General features: G+C 35.8%; 1 protein-coding gene across 1 annotated transcript in view; it reads right to left on the reverse strand.

Annotated features, from left to right (window-relative positions):
• Positions 1-20,927, reverse strand: part of ROBO2 (roundabout guidance receptor 2) — a 562,829-nt gene that overhangs the window by 145,437 nt on the left and 396,465 nt on the right. Inside the window, exons 3-5 of the mRNA XM_068545712.1 lie at positions 14,514-14,671; positions 11,663-11,783; positions 262-400 (exon numbers count right to left, since the gene is read on the reverse strand). Of these exons, the coding sequence (XP_068401813.1) occupies positions 262-400; positions 11,663-11,783; positions 14,514-14,671 (418 nt within the window). The remainder of the gene's footprint in view (positions 1-261; positions 401-11,662; positions 11,784-14,513; positions 14,672-20,927) is intronic.

Consider the following 20,927-nt stretch of genomic DNA (forward strand, 5'->3'; position numbering starts at 1 on the left):
CTTAAGAATCCTTGATATTGGGGGATAATAGATGGAGTTGAGGGTCAGGCATTTATGTGAAAATTCAATGAAAGAGTGACATCAAAAGCCTGGAGGACTGCAGTATATAAAACAGCAGATATCTGGCTTTCATATATAAAAATCATGTGTGAAAATAACATACCAAGATATGAGTGTTTGGTGGTACAATGGGGGCTGTCTTTTTCTTTTATAATTATTCAATGGTTATCTAACAATTTTCCATCCATATGATGTTCTTACCTTCCTCTTGGCAAGTCTGCGTCATCCTTTTTCCACCGCACAGTTGGTTGAGGATCTCCTTGGACCTGACAACGAAACTCTACAGCTTCTTCCTCCAGCACCACCTGGTTAATTGGCCTCCTGAGAAATGCGGGTCGTTCTTAGGGAAAAAAAGAAACAGTAAAATAAAATGAATGTTGTGCATATTTCAAGTGCATTATGAAAAAAAGCATAGAAAATATGTGGTTTATTTTTGGTACATAGGTACCTAATTTTATAGCTCAACTATGTCTTGATAAGGCCTTACAGATTCAATGTAATTGTATAAGATAAAATATTTTTGGAGCACATAAATAGCTATGGTTTGCATATAAAACCATACAATCTGTTGGAAAATGTTAAATTGATTCTTCTGTGAGTTTCTGAGCTAAATCATGTGGAACTTGTCATAAAAAAACTGAACAATGAATTCCAAAGAAACAAGGAAAGAGATGATTATCTTAATCCATTAAAATGACTCAGAGTGGGAAAAATGAAAGTTGAAACTAATGGAAAATATCAAAAAGGAAACAAATATTAATATTCCATCAAGAATGCTAGAGAAGGGCTTCCCTGGTGGCGCAGTGGTTGAGAATCTGCCTGCCAATGCAGGGGACACGGGTTCGAGCCCTGGTCTGGGAAGGTCCCACATGCCGCGGAGCAACTAAGCCCGTGAGCCACAACTACTGAGCCTGTGCGTCTGGAGCCTGTGCCCCGCAACAAGAGAGGCCGCGACAGTGAGAGGCCCGCGCACCGCGATGAAGAGTGACCCCCGCTTGCCGCAACTAGAGAAAGCCCTTGCTCAGAAACGAAGACCCAACACAGCCAAACATAAATAAATAAATAAATAAAAATTAAAAAAAAAAAAAAAAAAGAGTTGGTATATTGCTTGGTAAATAAAAATGAAATTCCAGTCTTAAAAAAAAAAAAAAAAAAAGAATGCTAGAGAAAACTAAAAACGTTGTGCTCTCAAGATGAGTATTATCTAAATTTTCTCACTAAGGCTATCTATTTGATAAGGACCCAATACTTCCATCAATATTTTCACTTCATATGTGATTTTTTTGTGTCTTAAATTTTTAAAAAATCTGTCAATCTGATTTTTCTTAAATAAAAAAACACTATCATTATTAATTATTGTAAACTATTTACTGTCACATACTTTTCTAAGGCTACTTCTAATTATCTTCTCCTAAGTGTTCCAGATACTTGCCCATTTTTATTTACTTAACTTTTCTGTTTATTTCTCTAGTATTCTGTTTTAGTGTTTCTGTCCTTTAGTCTTTTGTTGTTAATCTGTACCTAGCACTGTTAATCTGCATTCTAACACTCTTTTTTTTTTTTTTAACTTTGGGTTTATTTATTTATTTATTTATTTATTTATGGCTGTGTTGGGTCTTCGTTTCTGTCTGAGGGCCTTCCCCAGTTGCGGCAAGTGGGGGCCACTCTTCATCGCGATGCGCGGGCCTCTCATTATCGCGGCCTCTCTTGTTGCGGAGCACAGGCTCCAGACGCGCAGGCTCAGTAATTGTGGCTCACGGGCCCAGTTGCTCCGCGGCACGTGGGATCCTCCCAGACCAGGGCTCGAACCCGTGTTCCCTGCATTGGCAGGCAGACTCTCAACCACTGCGCCACCAGGGAAGCCCTCTAACACTCTTCTAAATAAAGCCTGGAAAAAATAAATTCCTGTCCATAAGAATCTTACTATTGAAGAGAAGTATAAAACAAAATGTAGTTTTACATATCTGTAAACACTTCAATCTCTTGTCTAGTTTCCTCTCTTTTTTATAATGATCTGATTCTGATACAGGAAAAATCACCATTTAAATTTTTATTAGCCCATGTCTCTCAATCATAGGCAAGTCCAATATTGCTACTTATTGAAGTAGGAAGAGAAGTCAAGGAAAAGAAAAATGAAATCCATAGGGAGTTGACACAATTTATGGCCATATGGCCATACTTAGTCACTTAGAACTTTAGTTTCAAACCCAATTTAAGAATGTGAATACAGTGGCACAAAAACTGAAACATATTTAGCAAGAAATCTTTAAGGAAAATAAATCACATCAAGTAACATATGCTGAGTATAGACTGGAAGTATATGATTTTATTGACTAAATAAAGACCCATATTTATGAAACAAATGTGTAAGCTACAAAAGCATATTTTACTGCAATAAAGTCAACCATCATTGGTACTCAGAAGGAAGACAACTGCATCTCTCCACAGGGCAGTTGACAGTAGGGATCAAAATTTTCTTTAAACACAGACAGACCTGCACATGCTCAAGTATCTGTACACTGGGGCCCCAAAACCCCAAGCCGTAACACAAGGCTCATGGACTTTATCATGGAGAGGTTTTATAACACAGGATTTAGAAATAATCCATATAGACTTGAGGGAAAAGTTTCCTTCAAAAGATTTTAGGTGCTCAGAAACAATTAGCAGCTAAGTGTGCCCCTTTGACCACAGAACAAATCTGCAAGTTGGATAGAATTACTTAGTGTTATCCTTTGACCACTGGACACTGTGTGCTCCAAACAACTATTTTAGTGCCTGCATAGTTCATATTGAGCTACTGTTTTTGGCAGTATATAGGCAATAGGATCAGTATCTTCTTATGAGTGTTTGGAATATTAATAGAAAAAGATGAGTCATTAGCAAAGAAAGCAGGATTGATTTCTTCTTTGCTACCACTTAGGGATATTCATCCAGCTCAACCACAAGCTGCAGTAACCCAATATTAAAAGAGATCCAAGCCACTGCTGATATCACTAATGAATGAGAAATCGTCTGTCAGGCTATCCCTCCTGCTCCCTCCGATTTTAAAGGGGGAATTGTCCTAAAACTTGGCATATGGATGAGTAAGCTAAGAGAAGTCTTTCCCTCATCCACTCATTCATTCAGCACATGTTAATGCAGCTTCTCCTATGCCAGGTTTCGAGCTTGGTAGCTGGTGAAGAGCCAGCAGCTTGGTTTCATCAGAAAAGTGGTGAGAGATGAAACTAGTTAATTGGTAAATGGTGAGACAATGATGGGCCTTCTATACCCTGTCAAAGAATGTGAGCTCTACCCTAAAGGTGATAGAGAGATGTTGAAAGATTTTAACTAAGGAAGCACCATTTTTAATAAGCATATGAAAACGATCGTGTTGACAGATCTGTGAAAAATGAATTAGAAGAGAATATGAAGCAGTGAATTAGGTCAAACAGTTATTGTAAGAAATTATTTCAGCTTAGAACTGACAGAGTGGTTCTAGGGATATGGAAGAGGGAACAGAATGAAGAGATACCAGAACTGGGTGATCAATCAGATGTGGAAGGAAAGTCTAGAAAGATTCTCAAAGTTCCATTTGGCAAACTGGAACAAAGTGGCAGGTAAGGTATGGACATGATGTGTGACTGTGTCGATCCTTTCATTGCAGATATGGTAGATATGAAAAAAATGGGCCCCTTACACTTAAGCCATTGTTAGCCTTCTGTTACTTGAAGTCAAGTGCATTCTTAATTAATATGGTAAAGGAGGTTACTTATATTATAGAGAGGAGAAAATAAATATGATTACATCTATAGACATAGAGAATCTGTTGGATTAAAAAAATTCTAAATAAAGAAGGAATCACAAGAAACTTCTTAAGTATAATGAAGATATTTTATCAGAAACTAAATGCAAAAATTATTCTTTAAAAGTAATATACTAAAGTCATGCCTAATACAATCAGGAACAAAATGGACATGCTGACATTAATAATCAGTAAGAAAAAAAACGGAAGTGTGAGTATTGGAGAAGAACCAAAATAGTCATTACTTGCAGACACTCCACAATACAAATAATACAGAACAGTAACTTCCATCATTGATAACTGCGACAAAAGATAAGAACAACATAGGATCATTGCAGCAATGCTGGCAGTATTGGAAAATCGGGGATTTTAGGATAAATTGTGGCAAAATCATACCTTGGGATGTAAATGCTATCTATGTATCTATCTCTCTAACATGGAAAATTTTCATGGCATGATGCTGACTACAAAGTATATTGCGTAAGAGTATATAGATTAGTTCCACTAAAATACACATTAATATTTTCAGGCAAAGTTATTGTATGTTTCCTTTAACATGCCACCAGTCACAAAATTGCAACATATGAGTGTAATTAATTCAAAGAGCAAACTTTGAAAGAGTTGCCACAAAACTAAAATTGTCTCTTCGTTCAGAGGACACCATTAGGGTCCTTGAGGATTTTTTTGGTTATCATACCTGTTCCAAGTTCCACTGTTTTGTGTGGAGACACGTGGAAGCACCTGATTTACAATTTCAAGAAGGAAGAAAGTTATGGGGTTCCCTGCTGCTGTTCTGATGAACTCAGTAGGGGTGGAGAACTTTGCAATGAACTTTGTCTATTCTATTCTGCCCTCAAGCAGAGTTTAGTTGCCTAGAAACTAGATAACCACAGGAGACTATGTGTTATAGAATTTTTGAAAGTCTAACATTGGTTTATGGTGGCAAATGCAATTCAATTGATAAAAAAAAATGGACAATGCAAAGAATAACCCAGAAGAAAGTCATTTGCATATACATGGCACATCAGAAAGGGTTTTATACCTGAATGTACCTGAGGTTGTGCCTTCCAACAAAGTAACATTGAAATTTACCAATTCATTGGAATTTGGTCACAACTTTTAAAAAATTGTTCTGAGAATTTCCATAGCACCTGTTGCAGCAATTATCTCTAAGTTGTGTTATTCATTATTCCAGTTGTTTTCTGCTAATTATATTAAGTTCATCTTCTACTTTGTTATTTTAACAGCCTACAAAAAAACAGTATGTTAAAAACTGTAGGTTTGCTTAACATTTATTTAAATGGAAAGACTTTTTTTTGGTAGGAATTATTTTCAGTTTACTTAACTAGACTTTATCTCCAGAAAATCTGAGAATCAAAAATATGAGTATTAAAGACTAAATAAGTTATACAGGCAGAAATGTATTTTTAAATGCTTTGCCTTTGCAGGGGCTACTGTTACCATAGCCAAACACAAAACCACACCCCTTTCGGACGCAAATTACAAAAATTACAAGGAATTATCTTGGGGTTTATTGTTTTGTGTCAAAATCATCTGCAAATAATGTAGTTAGAAGGATTAGAAAGTAAGATGACAAGAGAAGCATCCAGCAAGTCGATAACTGACCACATTCAATACCCATTAATGCCCCGTGAAGTTTGTACTCCATGAAGCTCTGGACAACTACAATAAATATACATGAAACATCTTGAACTACTGACTAACAAGCAAACCAAATTTTAAGGCGTGTCAAAATAAGGTCACTGATTTTTCTATATTGTTACCTTATGGCTGATTACACATTGAAACACGGGTAGAAATCTCAAGGGCTATTTGCTGAAAGTTTATCAATGAGATTAGAGTCCCTCTGAATGGCCTGATCCTTAATTATATAGCCACAGCATGATCAGAGGCAATGTCTTTGTCAATGCAATTAACATTTTTTTATTGTGAGATTAACTGGATTTGAATCACCTGCATAGTTTGCTTATAAGGTTAATCTCTCTTGAGATAGCAGTGTTCTTTGGCAGCGTGGTACTATGTAAAGTACAGGTCTCAAGTAGCCAGGTTAATTTAGTTCCAAATTGGCATTGTGGAAAATCCAGCTTTGTATGCAACTGTAATAAAATCAAATGCCGAGTCTCCTTGTGGTTACGTCAATAATACTCAGAAAGCAAAATATTCAGTTCAATCCCAAAACCATAAATCTGAAATGTGGTTGCATAATATCTCTTAACTTTCTTACTTACATGCTACAATGAAGGAAATTAAGTGTCCAGAGAACAAATTTCTTTCAACTGTATTCAGTCATTGACTATGGCTGTAAAATTGGCAAAGGCTGTGCTGTGACAGCTATCACTAGGACAACCTTAACAATTTAAAAATAAACTTTGCTTGACATTATAAAAGTAGCATTATGGCAATAATTATATAGGTAGAGTCCTTTAAGTCCTCTAAGACCAAAGCTATGCAGTAAAAAGCACATGAGACCTAACCACTGCTTGTAAATCTTATCTTAACTTCAGTTGACCCAGAAGGATCCGCCACCCAGTAGTGTCTATTAAACTGGAAAGTGAGATGGCTAGTCCTAGTATGTCTCCTTTTTTAAATGGGTATGTGTGAGGGGCAGGGGGTTATGATAGCCATTGAATGTGAATTAACTGTGCCCTTCCAATATAGACTGCATGATAATGATCAGTCTGCCTGACTGTAATAAATAAATCCTTGCTGCACTAATTTCTCTTCTTGCCAAGAATTTTCTTTGTCTGAGAGAAACCATCCTGTGAAGCAAAAGCAAACATAGGTAAATATTCTCAGAGGGAAAAGAATACCTTTCTCACCATGCTTTAGAGGCAAAGTTTCATGTTATTGCTGATATGATATGAGAGTCATACTGAAAGCAGGGGACCTGTCTATTCATTTCCCTACTCTATTTAAACACTGAGAGCCTGGCACATAGTAGGTGTTCAAAAGATATTTATTAAATAAGTGAACAAATGAGAAATATTTTGCTGTTTTAAAGTTTGCAAGTTAATATTATTTAAAAGAACTAAATTGCTCTTAACAATCACCTTGATTTTAATAACACCTTCTGTTTTAAATTCTTAAATGAAGGCCACAAGTTATCAGTAACACACAGATATTTCCTAAGGTTTGGTTCTGAGATTTCTTCCCTCATAGCTTTGTCTCACAGTATCTCAACTACACTCAGGCCATCAACTATTATCTCTCACTCAATAACTGAATATCAATATAACCAGACCCAACCTCTATCCTCATCCCGAAGAAAATAGTCATTTGAAGAAAGCCTCCTGTGTAAAAGACAGAACAATGCAGGCGAGAGGTCAGGGAAAGGAACTTAGAAGAAAAGGAGGAATGCATCATGAGAAAATTTTATTTTAAAAAAAAGAATATTGTTAAAATCCTGAGATGCAAGATAAGTTAAAACATCCATGAAATAAGAACAAGATGCTATAAATAAGGAATATTTCAAGAAAAGAAAGATCTAGGAGATTTAACATCTCATTAATGAATTTATGCTTGACAGAGAAATGGAATAGAAAAAATGGACAGTATATTTCATTGACTTGTTTGAATAGAGTGTTTTTAGATTGAGATTGCTCAGTAAGTGTCCAACCAGTAAAAGAAAAAAGTGCCAAAATGAGGCATGGTATTGAAACATTTCAGAACCATGGGATAAAGAGAAGGTACTAAGTAAAGTTTGGAAAGAGAAAAAAAAAGGAAAATGATCGCATAGGGATCAAAAGTACAGTAGACTCCTCAACAGTAACGATGGAAGCAAAATGATATTGAAGTGGCGACCTTAATATTTCGAGCAAAAATATTTTTTTAAACTTGAATTCTATAACCAGCCGAAGTATCCATTAAGCTTTGGATTGAATAAAGATAGTTTGGTCTGGAATGTGCTCTAGGCTCTAGTCAAGGAGAAATCAGGAGAGAAACACTGTTCTGAATATAGGAGTTAAACAAGAAAAAAAAATACAGGATATAGGAAACAGGGAATCCAGCATCAGAGGAAAGGGAAGATGAATATCAGAATGAAGTTTCTGGGGTAGACCTAAATAGAATCCAGCCCGGTTGGACTGGGCAGAAGTCTGACGCCTCCAGGATGGCTGTAGCAAGAGTAGACTTAATAGCTAAATAGAATTTAGAGAATTTTAAACCTTCTGTTGAAGATTTCAAGAAGAATTCATGACAGGCATAGATAAACATAAGTAAAAGGAAAAATGGATTTATTATTAATTTGAAGAAGACCAAATATAGTGCCAGAAAAGTACTGCCATTATAATAGCATAACACTTAGCTCACAGTCAATATTTACAAGGTTATAATAACTTAAATTCTAAATATTAATATAATCAATGTTTCTAAAGTCAATATACTGAAAAGACAAAGAAGGGAAAAGACAAAAAGAGGGAAAAGTACAGGTGAGAAGTTGGGGAAGGGAGTATAAGTGGACCAAATCATCATCTTCCAAAATAAGAAGTTAAAATGTATAAAACTGCAGAATGAGCACATAGAAATATGGAAATAAATCCCAGAAGAAAAAGATAAAACAGGCTTATAGGAATGTTCAAAGATAAGAAATGTGTGTGTGTGTATGTGTGTTGGGAGGAGGGGAGGTTGCAAGCTCTTTCTGTATTTCATCATAAGTTTTGCAATACTTCTAATGTCTATTAGAAATGTAACATAGAAAATTTTTTTTCATGTATTACTTTTATAAACATTTAAAAATCATTAGGAAAAAATTCTTATTTTTAGTTGCTTTTTAATGATAGTTAAATTCTAGATAACAGATATCCCAAACCTACCCATAACTGGAAATTTAATTATGGACTTCAACTCTAGTTTCTGTGTCTTCAGGATCTCCAGAATTTAATTAACATATGTAAATTGCTATGAAGTATTCTTTATGAAGACATCTAGACTGTGCCATAGATTTTAGTGTCCTTCTACACTATGATGCCTACTTCTAATTTTTAGATTTGGTACTGCCACTTAACTAGGATGTTACTTTATGGTCAGCAAATATTAAAGAAGAACAAACAGCATAAATGATTCATAGAGTATGGCAGAATAACATTTTGAAAATTGTCACACTGATTTAAGACTTTTTCTAAAGCGCAGATTTTTAAAGCATAATTTGCAATTTTCAAACTAAAAAACCTCTAAGTCCAATCCCACTTATTAAAGAGTCAAAATACTTGCAGATGGCTATTGTATTGGTAAAGACCCTTTATCCTTTTCATTGGTTTCCTTGCCATTATAAGTGAATTATATTTTTGAACAATTAAATATCATCAGTTACTTTTTCTGTATTATATATCTTAAAGATGGAGTTGCAAAGGACATTTAAAAACTTCCATTTAAAAGCTGGAAGAGTACAGAGTTGTCATAGCAGCCAGAGTTTTAAAGGCAGAATTGTTGCTACATGGAAACAGAATTGAGAGAGGAGAGGTAAACTGTCACTAACCAGTTTTACATTTATAAACCTCCCACCAGAGATAGAATATCTAACAACGATGAAATACAGATAGGTTTACTAGAAAACATTTTCTGGATATAGAACATCAAAATAAGCTAAAGAAGGCCTCATTATACATAGCACACTAGTTATTTTATTTTCTCTAAGCATTGGGGAATCAAGGTACAGGAGGGGGTCTTTCCCATGCGATACTTGTCACAATCTTGATTTAGACCATCACTACTCTTTTTATGTTTTATTTCTAGGTTTGGATGTTGTTTTCTTATCAGTTACAGAATATTAGTTTTTTCCCTCAACTTAATATTGTACTTAGGTCAGTTCTGATTAGTTTACACCATGAGATAAACGTTTCTCAGCTTCCTAAATCAATTGTTCCAGAAGAACTGCCTGTAGACAAATTCAATCTTTTTGGTTTATAGCTACTTTCAAAATAATTTAGAAGTCCCCCCTGTAACTCCTGACATATTTAGGGATATCCTGTAGTTCTCATCATGTTTTTAGAGAAAGTAGGGTGAATATTTCATAACACAAGTCACATTTGGTAAGTCTAATTGCTTGGGTAATAACACTAAACCCTTTCAATTTTCTTCTGAAGGCAATATATACTGCTGTAATGAAACATTTTTCTGTTCCAAAGCTGGTGGTAGCTACAGAAGAATAGAGATGAGTGTTTCTTTAAATAGAATAGCTGTACTTGTGGGTTTTCAATGCTAATGTTCAGTGACCGCTAATTTCATATCTTAGCAGGCAAAACTGTATTTTATTCATTACGGAGTGAAGCACATTTTGAGACTCCTATAGATAGATAACTGCATGAAATGTAAGGGCAAACTGATATTGTCTGAGCTCTCTGTAGGACAGAAATTTACATGCATACTTTGAACAGTTCTATTTTTACTGTTCAATTCCTTTAATGAATTATGGGATCCTGGTTTTGTCATTTGGGACTTCAAGCTGCTTAGTATCCACAAGGAGTATTACCAGAGATTACCTGATACTCAGAGCAATTGAAAAGAGAGGCCTGCACTCTAGTACATATTCATAAAGCACACCTAATACTCTAACTGTAATGGAAACCATAATATGGCTCTTTTTTGCATCGCAGCACGGGATCCCATTATACCACGGGTGGCACATCCCAAACTGCAAAAGAAGTTTCTTTAGGGATGTATGCCAGATTCTGATGCTACCTCAGTGTGTTCTGGAGTAATGACATAGGATCTTATCATACCATGCACAGATTCAGAAGATTATTTTACTGGCACACACAAAAAAGTAATTTGAAATTCACAATTATCGCTTGCATTTAAAAAAGAAATCATAATATCTGCAATAGTGACTCTTTTATTCAAATATATATAGAGAGAGATTGATATACACACTAATCTATATATGTGTGTGTATATACATATGTGTATGTGTTTGTGAGTGCGTTTGTGTGTATACATATATATTTCCATACAGCTACTTGAATGGGACTTCAATGGGACTTCAGTGTCTTCTAAAGGAATGTTTCATTTTCCAGCATCTTTAGGATCCCCATTTTCCCCAATTTTCTGCCATTGTATTTCTCTTTCAATTTTCCACAGCTGCCCTGTAGCATTTTCCTTACTTTTGTTTAATTGGCCATCTTTACTACCTCCAATTTTCTCCTTCCTAATGCTTTCTCCACTATTTCTGTGATATAGATCTTACCACGTTTTCATTAACTAACTGAATTACTCCAGCTAAAGAGTCCTTTGGCTCTTAAAGATGAAGAAACATGAATATTATAGCAAAATAGTTGATCAATTTTTTTCTAATTTTGATTGCGTGTGTATAACTAGCAAGCTAGTCTTTTTATCATGAGGTAAAACTGCAAATAGCTCAATCTGAAATTTTTTAAATTAGAAAACAAGTGAAATGGCTACACACTGCACTCTCTAATTTTTAAAAACCTTACCCTGTGTCATGCACATATTAAATACTTGATAAATGCATCACAATGGAATGAGTGATAAATTTTAAATGTATATAATCTCTCAAATAGATTTTGAGAAAGAACAGTTTTTTACCTCCTGATGAAAGGCAAAATCCTATAAATATATATGAATAAAGTAGGTAAATTAATGTTTCAAAAGTTTAATTTTCTTCACATCAAAGATTTCATCTGAAAGACAGAACCAGAAAACAAGACAATTCTAGTCTATTGAGTTCACCACAAGTCAGAAGTAACTGTCCCTGTATGGCCTGGTGTTTGGTATTAGCAAAAATATTTAAAGGAAAAGGAAAAGTAGATAGTAAATAGCAATTTATAATTTAAAAGAGAGTTTTACCAAAGACAGTCAGCTCTGCTGGATCACTGTCTCTTTCTCCCACCATATTGGTGCCAACACAGGTATACATCCCTGCATCACTTTTCCTGGTATTGGAGATCATTAGTTTTCCACCACGGATCTGTTAAAATTGAAAAAAAAAAGAAAATGGAAAGGAAAAGAAACAGAGAAAGAAAGGTCACTAATAAATAATTTTAAATATTTAAGCACATATTTTTTTCTCTAAAAGAAATAGTTGAGTGTCTAAGACGCAAAACTCTCCCACTATTTTGGCATCTGCATGTGTACTTTCTTCTCTTAAATTCACCCTCAATCTAAGCCTCCATATTCCGTTGCTAGAGAATGCTTCTTTAAGGCAGTCTTCCTCTCTATTGCCTGGTCCTATTTTGAATCTTGTGACTGCCCCCATTAAACCACAGTGGTTGGTCTTCACTCTGAGATTCTGTTGAATGAACTTCTATTGACATTTGTCATCAGAACGAAGTACTAGATATCTGCTTTGGATAATATAATGAAATCTAATTGACTCAGAAGAATTCAGTGAGTATTTGCTGAGTACCTCTGTGGGCTGGGTAGTGTTCTAGGCCTTTGAGATTCAACAGTCAACCAAATAGTAAAAATCTCTGCTTTCATGGAGTTTACATTTCAATTGTTAGTATTAAAATTATCTTTGCCTCATCTTAACTGTATTTATGAGATAATTTTTGAAGAGGAGGTCAGGTTGAATAAAAACAAATAATTTTTTTTTGAATGATGAGTATGACTTGGTACAAATCACTGGCTTCTAATATGTGGTCCCTAAATGTTTCTTAAATGAGAAGCATTTTTGTTTGAATAAACAAATGTAATAATGTTAAAATGTCTGTTAGTTAAAGGGTACATTAAAGCAGAATAAGGTTTTCGGTAAGTGAATCATCAACTTATAGCTTCTTTTTCCAATTTAAAAATTTTTTTATTATTTATCTAGTTCAACAATCTTAACTTTACAATGACTGAGTGTTCTTAAAGAGATATGAGATAAGAATATGCTGGTTTCCTCCTTTAATTTTAATTTCACAGGCAGACAAACCTCAAGTAGGTACGTTTTCATCAGACTTATTCAGGCTCTAAAACTAGCCATGTCATAGAAAGGGCTTTTCAACATTTTTTTTTTACTTAGGAAGAAAACATAGTCAACCTATTCTCAACTGTATGCAGTAGAGCATAATAAATGATAGGTTTAAACCACAGAGGCCATTTCTCCTTCCCTCGAAGCTGAGTGTGACAATATGATTTGATTTGATTTGATCAGTGGAACTAAAGCAACATTTCACCAGAAGAAAGGCACTCTCATATAGGGACTTGCCTTCTCTTGCTGCAGTTGGAACCCTGAGACCAGTATGAGAACCAGCCCGAGCTAGCCTGCTGGAAAATGAGAGGCCGTGAGGAGAGGAACCAAGATGGCCAGCTGAGAGACAGTCAATGGCCAGACATGTGAGTAAAGTTATCCTAGATCACCCCAGCTGCCAGCACATGTTTAAACAAGCCACAGAAGCATGAGAAAGCCTAGCAAAGATCAACCAAGCTAGCCCAGAGCAAAGAACTGTCAGCTTACCCACAGAATCATACTGTAAATGCAATGGTTATTATAAATCACAGTATTTTGAGGTGATTTGTTACAAAGCAAAAGCTAAATGATTACAAACATGAAAAAGAAAATCTTGAACAGGAGCACATTTTCATAGGTTTGGTACCCGAGCACAGACCACTGGGAACCAAATTATCTTTCACTGTATATCCTCACAGTGTCAACAGTTCAAGCCAGAATCATACGGAATATGTTGTGATCTTTTGCATGGCCTCTCTCGTTCTGTGTTATGATGTAATCACAATGTACACATAAGAATAAAACCTCATTTATAAGATATTTTTAAAGAGAATAGACACCCAGGAAACATGGACTTTTTGATAGAAATGGCACATTTGTTTCGTTGAGACATTATTATAAATAAAATATATTAAATCTCAGTTATTGTACTGAGTATAAAAATTATACTAAGAACCATGTCAGAAGGTTGAGGCATTATCTACTATTTCAGTGGACTGCTCTCACAAACTTCACACACCCATGTTGAATGGATCCTCTGAAAAAATAAAATAACTATATGCCATTTCTCTACCTTTTTACCATTTTCTGGGCCTTCCATGTTGAATATTAATTGACTGATTAACCTGATCATCCATTTCCCTTGAAAACAGACTATTTTTCTACAAGGGTTAAACTATAAAACCAGGCAGTTATTTTTACATTGACTTTAATTTCTATCTCTTAAACTTTGAAATGAGTTCTCATATAATATTTTAGTTATAAATATTACATTGGAAAAACTGGAAAAGAGCTTGAAATATTCATCACCTCAAATTATTTCCTCTTATAATTTTGAAAGTAGTATGAAAAGAAATGTTCTAGTTAATACAGTTTATGGCCATCATTTACACTTTGACACTTATGTATTGCATGATCAATAGATGCATTTGGAGATCTTAAAAAAGAGCTTCGACATCAGTATTCTACTGCAAAGATATATTTACATATTCAGATTGGTCCAGTTATTAATATATCATACACACTTGATTTATATAATATTTGACTCTTTGAAGCCTCATTCCAAAATTTTTATTTTTGATTATCTTTTTTCAGTCCTTTCAATACAGTGTAAATAGTAATTAGCACTCAAATACAGTTCTACAACTTTATTAACAAGAAATAATAAATAATATAAATAAAATATTATAAATAATATAAATAAAATACATCCATTTTAAGGCTTGATATTCAGTCTCTCTAGGGGTCCATTTTAGTTTAACTCACACTTATTCTTTCTTCCTTGTCATCAATTCGAATTTTATCTTTTTTCCAGTAGATGGTGGGTTCTGGGTGTCCCCGGGGAGGCTGGCACTCCAGGATTGCAGGCTCTCCGGCTGCCACTACAACATCTGTGGGATTTTGCCGGAAGTCATCTCGTAACACTGAAGAAAAACAATTGTAGTAAAAGAAAACTCAATGACAGTAACTTTAGCTTTCTCTTGCAAAAGGTAACTTCAAGTCTTAACTTACTTTGTTCTAATAAAATGTGCTGGTATTTACTAAGAACAGAACCACGCCCATCTTAAAATATTTTAGAGCCAATCTAAGCGCTCATCAACAGGGAAATGACTAACTCTATGATTATGAACCTCTGCTATAAAATCTGAGTTTAAAATGAGATAAGCCTAAAGAAAATAAGATGAGACACATTCATGATATAGTTTTGACATTTAATACAAACTCAAGGTACAAAACTGTTTATGTAGTATGATCCCATTTTCTATTTAAAAAGCATATACGCATACATACATGTGTATAAATGCATTAAAATAAGTTGTTATACTTGTTATACTTAAAGCCCCGAAACAAGTCATGTGCACGTGGTCTGGGAGCATGCATGCCTGTCAGTCTGGGAGGGGAAGTGGGGTGAGAACGCCTTGAGAAAGCCCTTTCTCGTGACATGAATATGGACAAGATCCACACTGTTTTCATTACACTTCTGAAGATAGACTCATTGTTCACCCTTGCAATGCACTAGCACCCACATACACAGGGCTACATTTTCATTCTGTCTGCATCTCCACCTGCCGAGCGACATCTGGGCAGCGTGACATACGGAGCAGAGATATCCCTTATAGCGGTTTTGCCAGTCTGAATTTCCCCTCCTTTCATTAGGAGAACAGCAGGTTGGACCTCCGTTGTAACCTCCGAAAATCTGGCATGCCTGGCTCTCCAAATGTCACCTATCTATCTGTGTACTTTTCTTCCCCTGGCAAAATGAAAAGCCTGGAGAAATGACTCGGTCCTATCAGAGTGCAGAATGCTGGTTTTATTTAGCAAATAAGGACTATATCTATTTTAGGGTAAACATTAGAAAAAGCAGTTGAGAAAACAGGTGAAGGAGATTAAAGGGTACAAGCTACCAGTTATAAAATAAATAAGTTACAAGGAAGTAGTGTACAGCACAGGGAATATAGTCAATATTTTATAATAACTTTGTATGGTGTGTAACCTGTGAAAATATTGAATCACTACTTGTACACCTGAAACTAATATAATATTGTAAGTCAACAGTACTTCAATAAAAAATGTAGTTGAGACCAGCTAATATACGATATAACACAATTGCCTCTGCTTTTTGTAATTGCCTTGACTTTTCCTATTCTTTGATATTCTAACACAGACAAGTTTTTTTCCCAACGTACCTTGGGGTAAAAAAATAACACCCCCCCCAACACAAATATATGGGTGTATATGCATATGTATGTGTGTTATACATGTGTACATATATATACACACACCTACATACATATATACATATGAACACACATACATTTTCTATATATAAATTGGTCAAGCTATTTGAAATTGGTCAGCTATTTGAAATCAAAATTGGGCAGCTTGTGCTAGCTTGTTATGTAAATCATCTGCTGCAAATGTGGATTAGGTCAAACCAACTGCCTTTGATGTCCTGTAATGAGACCCACTTCAGCACTCTGTTTCTTTGTTGGGCCAAGTCTCCAGGTTAATTGTCATTCTCCAAATAAATAAAAAATCCCCTGTCCTGAAAATAGGTCCAGAGAGACAACTGAGTGACTTTTAAGGCTTTTCTTTTCTTGTCTCTTGCAACATGGTTTTCCATCTTAATGAAGTCATGACCTTTTATGAGATTAGAGAACCTTGTCTCCTATTGAAGGAGCAGTAAGAAAGAATTCAGCGCAAATTGCTCACTCTTAGTTTATAAGCTGATTAATTTACTGCTTTAGCTGCTGAGGAAATGTGTTCCATTTTAGCACAATGAACTGCACATTTTTCGGTTCTCTTGTCTAACTGGCAAGAAGGATGTGATTTATATGCATAGGGGTTTGCTTCTGAAAGGGCTGAGAGAAGTGTGCATTTAAATGTGATGTTCAGACAGGAGGGTAAGAAGGGGTTAACACTGTGGTTCCCTATTGCAGGTAAATCCTCAAGGTAGAGCAAGCTGGTGACTCATTTATATTCTGAATACAGAACAGCTGCCTATTTATGCAATGTTAAGACCCGCAAAACCATGGTAACAGGGTGGTGAGCACCCCTACAATATCCGGTACTGGCAGCAAATGGTGTTTTGGCAGGCTCTCAATCTAGTCCAAAATGACACATCTGGCCAGTTGGAGAACCTTCTCCAGAACTGGTCTCCTGACAAGTAAGCCAAAAAGCCTCTGCTCAAACAGAACTTAAGACCACTGCAAATGATTCAGAAACACGGTATTACATCAATCTGCAACAAGCCAAATTAAGGGAAAAAAAAAAAAGGTTCTTTGATATGGGGGATAAAAAGGAGAAAAATATCATAACAAAGTAGGGGCTGCTGCTCTTAAACAATATAACATGTGTTTATGGCGTTGACAAAAAAAGAAAATGACTCCCATTTGCAAATGAAGCCAAGAAATCTAACATCAACTGTAATTTTAGGCTTTCTGACTATTCACCCAGAGAGTAGAGTGAGATAATAGTATAATTGGTACTGTACCCTCTTCAACTTGTAAAATGCTCTTTGGGGTTTATAGAGTAATTCATTTTTGCTTAGTGATACCATTTCTTTTACCCTACATCTTTGGGGGTAATAAAATGTGTTTCTTCTCTCTCTCTCTCTCACACACAAATAAAACATTCAAGAGAAAGACAACCCTTTCAGCAGGGTCTAGCACAGCAAACAAATATAGAATCTCTCTTAGGAAATAGAAAGTCATTTTTACTCGTCTCAAATTGTATAAATGTTCTGATACCTGCTTCTGTGTTTCTGAGGTTTGTATACCCATTCACAAATATAAACAAAATAAAATGAAATATTTATTGTTTCCAATTTTTTGCTAATTATTCATTTCTGTCTTGGATTTTGCCCTCTGCTTTATGGCAAGTGATAAAAAATAGAAGGTGTTCTCTACAGTAAAGGATTTATGTATGTTAGATAACGGGAACTAAAACAGTCCTGTGAATGTAAAAAAGCAAAGCAAGTCCAAATTGAGTCTATATTTTTTTTCTCATTAAGCTCCTATTCTAGAAAGAACTGGGAGCCATATTTTCAATGTGGCTTGACAAGTAAGCCAAAACAAGAACATGCAGCAATATGTGTTTACCTAAAGCTCCAAACAAGTCTTTAAATAGGGTGAAGAGAAATAAACATGATGAACTGAAAAGAATCTGGTTAAAAGACAAAAGCTGGGGGCAGGGTAGAGGTAAGTTGTACTTTAAAGAGAAAAAGATATAATAGGTACACTTTTGATATAGTACTTGCTTGCAGATCTAAGTTTAGAATACAAGGGTTCAAATCTCCATGGGGGAAAAATAGAAATCTAGTTGGCTAGAACCCAAATATTCATTTCTCTGTATGAGCTGAAAACACAAATGAGACTTCACTAAGCTAGTCATAACCTGGGTTAGACTTGAATTCTTTTTACATTGACATGCACAGTGACTTAGAAAGTTATTCTGGAAGATCAATAAATTCTGAATTACTACTGTGTTTGATATGATAGAGTTCATATTCATGACATAAAGATTTGTAACAAATTAATTCAATTCTACAAGAAGACACTGAATACTACAATGTGCTTGGCAGTGTCTTATAAAATGGTTAAGGAATACTGTATAAAACAGAAATGACATGACGGTGCCTGTGGTAGGCTTGTTCTCTAATGCTCCGCAATAACCTCTCCCTCTTGGTATTTATTTCTTTGTCTCATCCCCTCCCCTTAACTGTGGGCTGGGCCTGGTGACATACCTATAATGAAGTGATGGAATGTCATTTCAAAAACTAGGTTACAAAAGGTTGTAAGTTTCATCTTTTTTTTTTTTTTAATTATTAGCACCTTTAATTATTATTTATTTATTTATTTATTTATTTGGCTGTGTTGGGTCTTTGTTTCTGTGAGAGGGCTTCCTCTAGTTGCGGCAAGCGGGGGCCACTCTTCATTGCAGTGCGCGGGCCTCTCACTATCACGGCCTCTCCTGTTGCGGAGCACAGGCTCCAGACGCGCAGGCTCAGCAGTTGTGGCTCACGGGCCTAGTTGCCCCGCGGCATGTGGGATCTTCCCAGACCAGGGCTCGAACCCGTGTCCCCTGCATTAGCAGGCAGATTCTCAACCACTGCGCCACCAGGGAAGCCCATAAGTTTCATCTTTTTGGTTCTGTCTGTCCTTCTGTCTCTCTCTCTCCCTCTCTCCTCATGTGCTTCCTCTGATCATGCAAGATGCCACATTGCTTGATGTAGAGGCCCATTTGGCAATGACCTGAAGGCAGCTTTCAGCCAACGGTAAGCAAGGAACTGAGGCTTCAGTCCACATCCCTTGAGGGCTCAAATCCTGCCAGCAACTACTTAAATTTGGGACCAGAAACTTCTGCAGTTGAGCCTTTACATGAGACCACGGCCCTGACCAACATCTGCACTGCAGCATTGTGAGAGATCCTTAGCAGAAGACTAAGTTAACTCATGTCTGGGTTCCTGACCCACCGACAGTAAGAAAATAAATGTGTGTTGTTTTAAGCTGCTAAGTTTTGTGTTAATTTGTGATACAGCAATAGGTAACTAATACAGTGCCCTGAAACAGCTTCACTTCTAGGTATCCCTTTAGAGCTGACCTCCTGGACTCCTGCTTCTTACTATCCCACATTCTTTAGCTCACCAAGTCCTCTCCCTTCTGTCCTAATTCAATAGTTCTCAAAATTCTTTTTTGCCTCAGTCAACAGAGACAAGGCAAATCATGACTCTGACATCTCATCATTTTAAAATAAATTAGCAATAATAATGAAATGAGACTGCATAATTAGCAGACTTCTGAAATATACATTTCTGACTTACAACCTACACATGCTTCCAAGCAGTTATTAAAAATGTAGAGCCTAAAACATTATGGATGAAAGTATTCATACACACCATCAGATAAAGAAGACCATCCACAACAAATTAAACTGATCATGGGAAAGGTAATTTAAAAAGAGAGATGTAATTAAAGGCATGGTTAGCAGCAGTTGAAACCTCTGGCAACTCAAAGCAACGCTGATCACAAGGCTTCCATGCCAGCAGGATTTCTCTCTGTATCTGCACCTGAGCTGTCAGAGCTGTGCAGCAAGAGACTTCGCAGTAGAAGACTGACGACTAGTTCCAAGAGATGCCCATCCAGTGCATATTTTACTTTAAGAATACAAAATTTGAGTAAATCTTGATACTTAAAAGGACCGTCAGAAGCCTTTAGTCATGCATAATATATGAAATAACAAGAATTTTTTTTTAACTTGCTTTTTTGAATCAGCAGCACACACAGTAACACTTTGATCTCCCTATTTTAAAAGTAACTGCCCTACAGTAATAGCTAATATTTAATGAGTACACACTATGTGCAAAACCTGGCATCATGGATATGTCACAGGTCATCTGGAATGACCTATTGTGGTGGACAAGTACAGAGTTTGAACCCTGCAGGTCTGACTCTAGACTCTACGCACAGTCATTATGCTACAATGATTTGTAATATCACCTGTATCTATTTATTTTGTCCCCACTGCCCTAGTTCAGGATGCCCTTATCTCTTCCTTAATTACTTCCAGGGTATCCTATTTAAACTTTTTCTCTGATTTCTCTTTTAATCTCTCTATTGTGGCTATTATGAGTTTGCTAAGGTGCACATATGATCATATCAATTCCTTTTTCACAACTTTTAAAATGGTTCTTAAGAAAAAATTCTCTTCTTAATGTGATATCAAATGTTGTATAGAATCAGGTCTCTGTGTTTATATTTCCAAGCTCATCACATACATTTCTGCAACCCTCTTGCCATAGACACACAGAGGAACATCTAATTATCGGTGCACATTAGCATATATGGTCTTTCTGCTTGAAAATCTTCCCCAGATACCTCTTTGTTCCCTTACTTTTTCCTATTTCTTTCTTCAAACACATACTGTTCCTTCAGTGTCAGCTTCAGATTCACTCATCTGAAAAGTTTTTTCTTTTACACTTACACGGGACTAGGTAACCCACCAAAGGGCTCCCATCTTGAAGGGCATCAGACGAGTTCATCAAGTATACTTGACAGGTTGATTGAATTGATGAACTCCTCTTCAAAGGGTGTGTTGCAGTCTTTTTCTTATTGTATAAAATACACTACAGTGTTTTAATTTGATTTCAAAATGTCATTTCTGAAGAACAATTTAAGTTGG

This window comes from Eschrichtius robustus, chromosome 6 (genome assembly GCF_028021215.1).
Source record: "Eschrichtius robustus isolate mEscRob2 chromosome 6, mEscRob2.pri, whole genome shotgun sequence".
NCBI classification, from domain to species: domain Eukaryota; kingdom Metazoa; phylum Chordata; class Mammalia; order Artiodactyla; family Eschrichtiidae; genus Eschrichtius; species Eschrichtius robustus.